At 40.4% G+C, this 13,234-nt stretch overlaps 1 protein-coding gene across 1 annotated transcript in view; it reads left to right on the top strand.

Moving 5' to 3' along the window:
- The window catches only part of FGF16 (fibroblast growth factor 16), a 65,619-nt gene extending 53,093 nt beyond the window's left edge, over nt 1-12,526 (top strand). The window contains exons 3-4 of the mRNA XM_073556202.1: nt 2,777-2,880; nt 10,821-12,526. Of these exons, the coding sequence (XP_073412303.1) occupies nt 2,777-2,880; nt 10,821-11,084 (368 nt within the window). The 3' untranslated portion in view covers nt 11,085-12,526. The remainder of the gene's footprint in view (nt 1-2,776; nt 2,881-10,820) is intronic.
- Nucleotides 12,527-13,234: the final 708 nt, after the last annotated feature.

Raw genomic sequence — 13,234 nt, 5'->3', positions numbered from 1 at the left:
GGAGGCGACAGGAAGTAGAAAGAGCTTGGATGTGCAGTTTGAAGGACAGAGCAGAGTCAAAGGTTACTCCGAGGCAGCGGACTTCCGGTACTGGGGAAAGCGTGATGTCATTGTTATAGCTAGGTCGGGTAAGGAAGATCTGTGAGATGGAGGAAAGATGACGAGTTCAGATTTGTCCACATTGAGCTTGAGGAAGCGAGAGGAGAAGAAGGAGGATATGGCTGATAGACACTCTGGGATTCTGGACAGCAGAGAGGTGACGTCTGGGCCAAAGCGGTAGATCTGAGTGTCATCAGCATAAAGGTGGTACTGGAATCTGTGGGAGTTTATGAGTTGCCCCAGAGCAAGTGTATAGATTGAGAAGAGTAGGGGTCCTAAAACAGAGCCTTGGGGGACTCCAACAGAGAGAGGGTGAATGTAAAGTAGTAGGAGGGGATCTTTAAAACAATTCTATTGTTTAGATCCACTATTCAACCTCAGATAAAAGACAGTGCGCTAAAATCACTTCCTGGGCAGATCAATCACAACACAGCGTTTTCTAAAATCTAAAAAATAAATAAAGTGCGGTACCAAATTTGGTTGTACTTGATGGACGTGTCTTTTATCAGTAAATATTTTATTTATTTAATTTACTCACTTTTATAGCACTATCATATTCTGCAGCGCTTTGCAGGCATAGTCGACAGTCTCCGATGGGGCTCACAATCAAGATTCCCTAACACTATATCTTTGGAATGTGGGAGGAAACCGGAGTACCCAGAGGAAACCCATGCAAACACGGGGATAACCTACAAACTACTTGCAGATGTTGTCCTTGGTGGGATTTTAAGCCAGGACCACTGAGCCACCATGCTATCCAGTAGCTATATAACATAATGTAGCCATTAAGTGTCTCAGATTATGCCACTGTCGATGTCACAGGGTTACCTTATAATGAGCCATAGAGAGGACTAAAGAGGTGGCGACTATGCAATTTCTCAAACCCACAAACAGCCACACACACATTCACACACAGAGTTGGGAGAACACTTGAGTTCTACCAGTCTACGACAATAATTCAAGACAGAAGTAATTAAAATATTGTGAAATGTAATCCATCTTTTTATGTTTGAGAAGCTTAAAATAGGTTTGACACAGGACATTGTGACCTGAAACAATAGGACCTTCAAGGATCCTCATTCTCTGAAGAGAGCGCAGTAAGTGCCCGTTTGCACTGGTGATGAGCAGAGTCTAACGACAACCGATCAGCGATGTACATGATAGTCATCAGTCATTTAATAGTCTCCTTACAGAAGATGATCCTGTGTCGTATGTGCCCAGAACCAATAAAAGATCGTGCAGTGCACATAGGCTGATATTGTTTTCCACAGCACAGGACTTGTTTACACAGGATGATGAGCCATAGAAAATAATCAACTTTTGTGCAACTTAAAGGAGCATTTTTATCATCTATCTGGTGATTGTCAACCTGTTTATCCTGCATGAGTATTGGGAAACGAGCATTCCTAGGAATGCTCAATCATGTTAATCGTTCAGTGTAAATGGATGTGAAGCATTTTCTGAGGTTAAGATAGGAGCATGTTTACACTGTTTGACTTGTGGCATTAAAAGGAATCTATCACCACATTTGACATATCTAAACTAATAATATGGACCTACAGGTTATAAACTGCTGAAAACAATCCTACCTGTGTGCCTCATATCAGATGCCTTGTTGTTGAGAAACCATCTTTTATCATTTTATATAAATGACATCTTCCAGGCTCTGGGGAGGGTGCTACCTAGAAGATAATTCTGCCTCCAGAGATAATTTTACATGAAGGAAGAGTTAACAGTGTGAGACAAGTAACTAACACAGAACAGGAGGAATTAAATGTGTCTTCTTACAAACACATTTTTTCTGAGCTCTGCTGTATTGTAACAATATTGTAATCCTTTTTGCCTGTGAGATGAAAGATGAAGCTGAGAGGAACCTGGAGATGTGTCAGGTATAATCACACACAGCTCTGCAGTGAGATCAGAAGAGCAGAGCGGCCATTACACATCACTCTGGCAACTCTCCCTTCATGTAAAACAAGCTCTGGAGGCAGAGTTGTCTTCGAGGCACAGTCCTCCTTGCAGCCTGGAAGATGTCATTTATATAAAGTAATAAAAGATGATTTCTCCACCACAAGGCATCTGATATTAGACATACAGGGAGGACTTTTTTCAGCAGTCTATAGCCTGTATGCCCATATTAATAGTATAGATAGGTAAAATGTGGTGGCAGATTCCCTTTAAATGACCATTAATCAGATACTTGTTTGACTATCGGCAGTCATTTAGTCTCCTATTTAGACATGCAAATAGCATTCCCTATGTGCACTAGATGATCAGTTATAGATGATTCTGTGCAGGTAGGTTGCCACTGTTCTCAGCAAAACATGTCCTATTTACATAAGAGAAAATGATGCCTAGAATGACATTTTTCAGGCCAGCTGAAAAACCATTTCACCTGACGAACGAGCATTGTGCTCGTTCTTTGGGTGATGGGCAGCGAATTTACTCAAAAAAAAACAACAACAAAAGGCTATGTATACCAAACAAAAGTACTATGAGATTCAACTTAGGGATCCATCCCTCTGAAGGTGTATTAAAATGTACCCACTAAATAAGAATTTTTAATAAATACTAATTCAATAATGCAAACACATAAAAATTATCATATAAGAAGAGGCTTCATATTGAGTAGTAATGCTAAGGATCCCTAACAGGTGTGCTCTTGTTTTCACCTTAGGAATTTTGGAGTTCATCAGCTTGGCTGTTGGTCTTGTCAGTATCCGTGGTGTGGACTCTGGACTGTACTTGGGCATGAATGAGAGAGGAGAGCTGTATGGATCGGTAAGTTTGAAAACTTTAGAAACACTATCCTACAATATACTGTACTTACTGTATAAGCAGTAAAAATAAAGGTGAAATGTTGCAGCTGTAAATGAAATCTATATGAAATTTAGAACTAAAGATCAATATTAGAATGATGAAGCTTTTTTCTTGTATTTTTTTTTTCACTTTGACTAAAATATTTTTAAAATCTATATGGAACCTGAGATAATTCACAGTCAATGAGAACATTTTTACAATAGTCGAATTTTGGCATTGATGATGATGTGCAAAGACATATTGAAACAGTTCAGTTGAAAGATAGACTTTGTAAATGAAGTCCCTACATCAGAACATAGGAACATTTCTGTCCTTGATATACAAAAAGATCACCATTCATCAAGACCAGAATTTTCCAAACTCCATTCCTCATGGCCCCCCTACAGGTCATGTTTTCAGGATTTCCTTAATATAGCACAGGTGGTGGAAGCATCATCAAAGCATCAGGAATTTTCTCACCTGTGCAATACTATGGAAATGCTGAAAACATGACCTGTGGAGGTCCGTCAGGCCTGGAGTATGGCAAACACTGATCAAGACCGAAGATTTACTTGCCAGTCTAGATGATCGGATGTGGTGGATCCAGACACTCCTGATTCATGAAGAGGTTCTTCCCTCTTCATAAATCTGGAGTATTTGACCAGTGGCATGCGCCTCCATGTACCACGCAAGAAATCTCACATTTCTGGCATAGAGAACACCACAGCTTATCAAGAATTACATGAGCTGTGGTGTCACAACCCTCCCCTACCAGTCCCCCAGCCATGACACCATCCTTCACCAACTTTGCTAAAAATGCCTTTTAAGAGCTTTTACGAAACTTATCTCAGGATAGATTTTTTTACATTATGGGAAATCTGTAGATGACATGGCGTAGTGGTTTTGGCCAAGAGTTGATGATATCAGTCATATGACCATCAGGACCATACTGTATATACTACAATAGGAAAACTTGTAGACCCTAAATAATTTGTGTGGTCACATTCACAAACAAAGCAAGGCTTTTTTACCTTGGGAATGGTTCACTTTGCTGCTCCAAACCTTTTTCTAAATACCTTGACATCTATACATGCCCCGTACCCCAAGAGCATCAATGACCCGTTATATTTGGTTGTTTATTCTATTTGTCACCTATACAGGTTGACTAATCTTATATTGTGTTTTGGATAATTTCATGTTGCCTAGATGTTACTCATCATGACTCAGAGAAACCCGATTTATCCTGCTGATAAACCATGCCATGCAATGATCCCAGACATCATTGTAACTATTAAAGTCCTTTCTAGTGTGAGGCAGATGGACAAATAGGAAGTTCAGAGATTATGTTCAGTAACACTATGTCCCTTGTGCTAGATTCTAGCACAGCCTCGCCCAGTTTGCACTTCATCAAGCTGTGTTGACTTGTGATAATCACAAGTAAATCTTGATCACTTACGCTGATAAAACCTCTGTAATTGCGTTACGGAGTGAAACCCCACCTCTTGTGTGCCCAAGGGCCTAAGAATGTGCATTTTGTCCATTGGATAATGGGTTGCCTTATTGTGCAGCTCGTCATTAGGGGAGACCTAATATATATGTACAAGTATATCAGAGGGCAATACAGAAATCTCTCCAATGAACTGTTTGTACCAAGGACTGTGACAAGAGCAAGGGGGCATTCTCTTCGTTTGGAGGAAAGACAATTTCTGCCCCAGCATAGAAGAGGGTTCTTCACGGTAAGAGCAGTGAGGCTCTGGAATTCTCTTCCTGAGGAAGTGGTGATGGCCAACTCACTGAATGAATTTAAGAAAGGAATGGATGCTTTTCTTGTGAGTAACAGTATAGAAGGTTATGAATAACATAATATTATAGGTAGATGGTTGACCCAGCTTAGGGGAAGGAATTTTTTTTCCCTATGGAGAAAATTGGCTTCTACTCTGTGGGATTTTTGCCTTCCCCAGGATCAATAATGCAGAACAGCTGCACTAAAAATAGGCTGAACTAGATGGACATAAGGTCTTCCTTCAGCCTTCAAAACTATGTTACTATGTAAATATGTAGGGAAGGTGACCTGACGGACGGACTGACTGGTCAGGTTTCAAAGGGGTTTGCACTTGTCAGGCAGGATGTCAGTTATGACAGAAGGGAAAACAGCTAGGAAAGTGTAGGTGACGTGCAGTACCTGGAATTGACATTAGAGGGCAGGGAGGAGTGTGAGCATAGGACTTGACATCAGCTTAGGGCTAAGAAACCGTTGGTCATGGGGGGCGGAGTTACAGGGAACCGGGAAAGCTATAAATTTGACAGGAGGGTTCCAGAAGATTCTAGTCCCCAGGGGGAGCTCAAGTGACAAGAAGACTGTGACAGTTGGTGCGCTGTGAGGAAAACCTAACTAGGGGACTGAGGAGAAAGGAAGTCAAGGGGGGTGGTCCTGACACGAAGTACCGCAGTATAGACGAGGCTCCGGGTGTAGGACACTGTATTTGGAACGACATATGACCAGTAAAATTACTGTTGGTGTACAGGCCTATGGCAGCCACAGTGACGGAGCTGTCAGAGCGTCACAGAGTGAAAAGGGACGGTACGTATATATACGTCCCCGGAGAAAGTACGCTGTCTCAATGTGTTCTGTAACCCGAGAGCTGTGAAGAGAATCGCGGTGTGTTGTGGGACCGTCAGGCGGACGGTGAAATAAAGAATAAACTTGGACCTGTTGCACCCGAAACGTGCCTCCATCTTGTGTCTGTACGTCACTGCGCGGTATACTGAGGGACCACCCCACAGCTCGGCCCACCGGCGCTACAAATACATACCCTTATATTCATCCCTGAGCAACCATTCAGATAAAGTAACCCTATGATCAAACATGACTGGTAAAAGTGAAACTGGAGATTTTCAATGTGATGCTTAATTTCACTTTAGGTTGCTACAAACATTGATAAAATATGTTGCATAAGTTGTTACAAACAGAAACAACCTGTTTCTTCATATTAGCATTAATTAATAGGAGTCAGTATGCCATTCTCCCTGCGAGCGAAATGTTCCTGGATTATGTAACATCTGCATAGCGCACAGAAACAGTGCCCCTAGTGGCCAGTAGTAAAACATTCTAAAATGTTCATAATTCTAAAAGAAGTGAGGTCTATGACGGTTAGTGTGTCAGTGCTCAGTCCATCCTTTGTGTAGCTCTAGCATAACTATATTTTTAATAGTATGAACATATTTTGGAAGCCACATATGTCACCATTAAGGCTGTGTCACAGCAAAAGCCACACGGAAAACTCCGCAAAGTGTGCACTGCGCTTTTCATTTTGCATAGACTTAAATGGTACTGTACAACACAGCAGAAACTGCTGCGGATCCGCAGGGTCAAATCCGCTGCGGATCCGCAGCAGAATCCGCAACGTGTGCACACACCCTTAGTTTTACATGTTCATCATCACTATAACAATAAATCCTACTAGTAATTCTGTGAATGTGGCAGACTTTGGTTGGCATTGTTACAGTCAGTGTATATGGGCTGCAATCTGTCATTTTTAGATAGACTGATGGCTTTAAGTTTTTGCCAAAAAATATTTAACTAAATTAACCAAGACATTTTCTGTTACCCTGGAAAAATAAGTATCAAGTAGAGTACATGGCAGATCTGACCAATGTGGATCTCCAGAGCATATGCACATGACATTGGCCCCAAAGCCATGTGTGCCTAGCCTTGTCCTACCTCTAGAACCACTATCTTGAGGATGGTGTCCCAACTTGCTGCCTCTCTGAACTGAGAAGTAGCTGAATATAGTAAGAGAATAATTCACTGCCACCTCTGTAAAAAGAAGATTCCCCATGTATATATATATTTTTCATTAAATGTGCATGTGGAGTCAGTCATTGGAGAAATATGCCATGCTTGGATCGGTTAGTGGCAGAAGAAGATGATGGCCATGAACCCGCTGGATGGATACTGTCAAGAGTGACATGGGATTAACTAAAAGAAACAACATGGGATAGAACTGCCTGGTGGTGCGATGATCGATAGAATGACCGATAGATGTACTTGACTGAACGGATGAGAGAGAGTGTGTATATAAGTATGTAATATAGTGTGAGCGTATTAAATACTCATCTTCCTCTGCTCTTTTCAGTGTCCAGCGCTGTTTTTCTCCTCTTCTCAGTGATATCACCGTTCTTCATCCTGTCCGGGTTACGGTGTCCTCTGCAGTGCCTGGAAGTGACTTTTGAGAATCGTGGACACGAACGTGTTATTGGTCCGAGCGTGATCCGACAAAACATCGGATTGCAATCGGATCAATGTTAGTCTATGGGGCAATGCACAAGTCCGATTTTTTTTTTTTTATTTTTTTTTTCACAGAGTCTGTTGAAGGAAAAAATTGCTGCATGCCCGAATTTGATCCGATATTCATATGACACTCAGCCATGCAAGTCAATGAGTGTGGGGGAAACATCAGACGGATGACATATGAGTCCAGTCCATTTTCCATGGACTGCCACAATGGAGAAGATGGAGACATTTTTTCTCCATCTTCTCCTTATGGCCGGGATCACACTACAGCGAGATACGGCCGAGTCTCGCAGGTTAAAACCAAGCTCTGGCGCCGGCACTCCGGAGCGGAGCGTGCAGCCGCACAGCAATACATGGAGTTGCACGCTGCGCTCCAGAGTGCCGGTGCCAGAGCTTGGTTTTAACCTGCGAGACTCGGCCGTATCTCGCTGTAGTGTGACTCCGGCCTATCTGAGAGAATCTGATCCTACTATGCTCACACTCCGATCAGTGTCATTTGCCTAATTGATCCGATTCTCTCGGTTGAATCTATGGCCGTCTGCACCTGCCCTTACAATGTAACATATAGACCATAGTGAGCTGGATAGTCACAATTGAGGTGACGTCTCTGAGAAGAGGAGATGGACACCGTAGAGAGTAGCGGTAGGCGAGTATAATAATACTCTCACAGTACATTACTTACACAATGGCTGAAACAAAGGAATCTGGTTCATGTGATCTATTATGAATCTATTCCCTTAGTTGTATACAGACGTTATATGGTACATACTGAAGTTTAGGGACCTATGCTATTCTAATTTTGAGAAACAATAATTTTATCCAGAATTTGATGCCATGTTCTATTAGATTTGCTATTACAGAGCTAGTCTCCACAAGAACCATAGGGAGGCCCTATACCGCCGTACCCCTCCAGATACCTACACCTCCATAGTAGAGAATTACAGAAACTGTCAATGTGCCATGTGCAGGCGCTGTGCCATGTTGATGTCTGTAATAGCAATATAGATCAATCAGTGATGCAAATATACTTAGCCCTCATGTATGCTATGCTATGGATGTACATAGACAGCCTATAAATGAAATAACCCACATCCTGCAGGCGTGGAGACTTGGAGCTTCTGCTTTACAACCTGAAACCTATGTTCTGTAATTTTATAGTTCAGCACAATAGTCATTCCCGGCCTCTAGACTTTCTACTTTACCTTCATTGAACTCAGTGTTTTGCTAAACTACTGTTCAGAAGAGATTATTTTTGGCACAAAATGGTAATTTAATGGGGGCCTGTACAAGTTCACAACCTGAGCACCTTTTTTCAGCACCTCCTGCCAAATAAGTCATTATATTTAACCTTCCAGGTTTTTTTTCCTGCCAGATTAATACAGAAAAACAAAATATTACAAAAAAAAAATCCCCTTTTCGGACATTAGATATCCAGTCTGTATTATATGTTGCACGGCTCTTTTTTTTTTCTCTGCAAGAAGAAGGTAGATTTTTCTCCTGCGAACTCTCGCTTTTCACAAACGTATATACATATGGTAGTCATTTCATGATTAAAAAAGTGTTTCTACAATAGCCTGCTCTCTTCCCTCTGCGGATTTGAGCTGGCCCTGCGATGTGTCACTTGCAAGCCAGCTTCTTTTATGTCAAAGCTGTAAAATTCATGTTGAAAACATATATTGTCTGTGCCAAGGCATAAGGGAACAATCTTCAAAAAATCTATGTACAGGTGGAGATTTTCCTATTAAAATGATCAAAGACACAATTAGCAACGCTAAAAGAAAAACATTCTTGGCCCAAAGGAAAAAGTCAAAGAATTTTTTTTTTCTTCCCAGAAACCCAGCTGGGTGAATGCTAGGAAAAAAAAATTATAGATAATTAACCCCTACCATGCCAGTACCTTGTACTGGAAAGGTACACTAGCCAGTATAGGGAAGGTAGCGAGGACCAAAAGACGCTAGACTGTTGCTTGCTGTTTCTGTGTCTTCAATCCTAGGCCATCAGTCTGGCTGTTAAAGCTGCTGGAAATCCATCAAGGGTCCCTAAGGCTATGTGGCCCCAAATAGCTTGTAAAAAAAAAAAACATACGGAAAGTAGCATTTCTTCCATCTGAAGTCACGCTAAACCATTAATCACATCTGTCTTTCCCATAGATTAAGATGTATTTAAACACTCAATGACTGAGTTAATTATATATGTTATTTTATATTTGTAGCAACAAAGGCCAATCCAGGTTCTAGTACGGTAAATGTAAAAGCAGAGAATAGCAGGCTGCGGCTATACAAACACTAACAACAGATTCAGTAGGAACCTTCCAATTGATGCATTTGTTGAATTCTCTTTGTAGACCTAGCTATGTATTGCAGACTGATTATTTTACGGCATGGTGACTTGTGTTTTAACACATACTAGAATATCTTGAGTTTCTCACATAGTAATTCCATAATATATGGTTATCATTAGTAAACTGGGCATTCTGGTGACACGGACAAGTCTGGAGAGTGGAGACTACTTTAAAGAGGTCCTGTCTTCAGGTCAAAAGTGGCCAGTTTTTCCTCTTATGTTACTCCCACTGCTCCCATGATAAGTCTGCTTTTTTTTTTTTACAATCCGCCAAACAGTTCCATAGATATGGACATTTTTATTTAGTTCTACGGTGCATCCAGAATTTTTGGGGGCATGTCTTAAGCTACTCAGCATTATTAACAATGAGCAATGCCCCTATGGTAAAGATCGTATAATTAGCAGTAAATAAAAATGCTGATATTTCTGAAATCATATGATGGATTTTAAAAGAAGAAAAAAGTAGAATACTCGGGAGCAGCGGAAATTAAATAAGAGCAAAAATTGACTACTTTTGACCTAGTGACAGGTACTCTTTAAACCATATGATTAACTATTGCCCTGTGAAGCTGCCTATGATCTATTCTTAGGGCAGCAGCCCCGGACATTTCTAACCAGGAGAGCTACATATACTTCTGAGAAAGGGTCACGAGACACATTCACTGCCCTCTACACACCACTCCCACTCCTTATAGGTAGGATATTTTCATCAAATGGTGCCCATTTGACCCCCTTACTCATGCTTGCCATACTATTGCATCCAGCTTCCATCACAACTCTATCTGGCAGTATCATTCTATTCCCATCACCATCCAGTATATGAGCATCCTAATCTGCTCTCCTGTGTGGGGTTACTCAAAAAAGTCACCATCTGGAGACCTGTTCTTTATTGCTGTTTGCCAGACCTGGTGCTAATGCATCAAACTGGCAGACAGCCACAAGCCCCACATCATAGGCTTTTGAGCCACATGTCATTGGCCTGTGAGACACAAATCATTGGCTTGCGAGCTACATGTTGCTCCCAAGTCATAGATTGGGGAACCCTGCCATATGTTGATACAACACCAGTGCATGTCCCTTTTTTTTTAGTACGTTAATAAGTAATGAACTATTATGTTTTCTTTCTAATCACATTCTAATTATTCTTAAAAAAAGACTTGTGTAGAATGTACCATAAAGTTACATTGTTTGACCTTTTCTATTTGATAGTATACTTTCTATCTTTACTATACCAGATGTGTTTCATTTGAACCTCACCAGTGTTTTCTTTTTTCCTCTTGCTTGACAGAAAAAGCTGAACAGGGAATGTGTTTTTCGAGAGCAGTTTGAAGAAAATTGGTACAACACATACGCATCCACCTTGTATAAGCATTTGGATTCCGAGAGACCGGAGAGGCAAGAGAGACCGTATTATGTGGCCCTAAATAAAGATGGGTCTCCAAGAGATGGATATAGGACTAAACGACACCAGAAATTTACACATTTCCTCCCAAGACCTGTGGAACCTTCTAAAATACCAGTCATGTACAGAGACCTTTTTCACTATAGGTGATGTTCCGCTACCTACTGATGCCAATGTACTGTACATACCTGGGACACTTACAGTGGCTGGAGTGCTGTTTAAAATGCTACTTGGCCTCAAGACACAATCTGTCTAAACTGTTGTGAGAGGACCTGTTTAATAGGTTTGCTGTCTAGGAGAATGGCCATCACAATATAGACCACTTTTCCTTTTTATATAAAAGAGATACTTACTTTTGTAAATATAGATAAGACAATAGGTACTTTGTACCATTCTCTACGACAAACGTATACCACTGGTTACCAGTCTCTGGAACCCATTATTCATAAGCATTCCTGACATTGGTTGAGTTAAAGCCTTCAGTAAAGGAAAGGCCTGCAATAATGGCTCTTTATGGTCATTTCGATACTGAAGACTTTAGCCTGAGAGTAATGGTACTGTTCTTGAATGTATGAGAGCATTTATCTTTCTAAGGGGATCATATATTTGTTCCTTTTTTTAAAAAAAAATGAGACAAATTCCTAAAAGGGGATTCTTTTTGGAATCTCGTGAAATAAGATATATTGGTGCAGTGGGCAAACAATTAAACTGCCTGGTGGCTTTTTATGAATTATGTAACCAAACATCAACTCATGTTAGAAATCCACATGTAAAAAAAAATCTAAACGACTGTGAACTATCACTGAAATCTTCCACAAGCCTTAGAACGTGACTAGAAGCTGTAAGGAGCTGATAGGGAATGACATAAATGACATGCACACGTTACAATAGACTTGTGTGTAATATTCTAAAGGATGAGAAATGTTATTAACCACTCTAGCGCCTCAAACCAGCTTCATAATATGATCCCTCAGACACAAACAAAGATCAAGGTGGAGCAAACAGGATGATTGGAAGTCCAACCCGAGTATGCTCCATCTTCTCGTGTGCCTTATAGAAGCATAAATCACTGCCCCACTAACATTTCACACACATATGGATGTGATATAGGCAACTAAGGCCACTTCCCATTAAAAATGTGTATTGGCACATTGGACGCACATATCAACTTCTGAGACCAACATGGATGGATGATGGACACAACCATTGCCATCCTAAGGCAGAAGATCTGAAAACTAAATCAAGAGAAAATTTAATCACCAATCTCTAAAACATTTGGTCAATGCTCTTAAGAAGATGCAAATCTGTGGAACCCCCCCTCCCCTAAACTCACAGTGCTCCTGTTTTCAAGGAACGTTACATAGATGCAAGTATAGATACTGTGCATAAGGATGAAAACTATTTATGAAATGTATATGATATTTATTTTATATATTTATTTATTTCAAATAATTTTATTTTTAATGAGAGATGCCTATGACCAGATTTTTCATCAGGAGGAGAAAACGAAATCCTACTGACGCATAAAAAAAATAAGAATAATTTGGAGTCTTTAAGAGCTTATTGGCAATAAAATTGTCTTTATATTATAATTTGTTTTGTTTTTCATGGGGTTAGGTGGGAAAATGTATTTTATAATTATAAGAAAACTTTGTCGTATACCACTCCAAAGTGTCAATCACTAGGTGTCTTGTCCACTGCCTGTTGTCAAGAGTAATCCACCAAGACAGATTGCTAGACTTTGGGGCAGGTCTTTATTTTTCTGCTCCAGCTCTCTATCCATCAACTATATGTCCATCAGTCAGGCTTTCAGCTTGGAGGTGGTCATCTTTGGACAGTGGCAAGTGCAATACATACCCCCACCCCCCACTGTAGTGGGGTGGATGACAAGTTATAGAGCATGAGATTCAGGAAATTTCTAAGTAAATATTAGACTGGCATGTTCCTTAAGCATTTTAAATATGTTTTTGTGAATGAGGGCAGCAAGATTATGTTTTTATTTTAGTTTTGGTTGAAATAACAAGCTCATCACCAGGAAGAAAATGGAAAAATGAATGGGTTAACATGCGCTGTCGTCAAAGACTGATGAGAAGACATGAATCCAAGTATTGCATATTGCAATTTGTCAACGCGTTTCAAACTATTAAAACTTCTTAAGTCAGGACAACGTGATCATGGAGGGAAAAGGAAAGAAAAACAGTGCAAAATCATGGGGACAAAATTGAAAAATTCATTATAGTTAAATTTTTCACTTGCAAATAAATCGTTTTCGGTAGGTGGTGATTGGGATTAGTTTTCAC

The sequence above is a fragment of the Dendrobates tinctorius genome, unplaced genomic scaffold (genome assembly GCF_039654945.1).
Source record: "Dendrobates tinctorius isolate UK_male_01 unplaced genomic scaffold, ASM3965494v1 ptg000231l, whole genome shotgun sequence".
NCBI lineage: Eukaryota > Metazoa > Chordata > Amphibia > Anura > Dendrobatidae > Dendrobates > Dendrobates tinctorius.
Note: the sequence above shows the minus strand (reverse complement) of the source record. Positions and strands in the feature narration are given on the sequence as shown.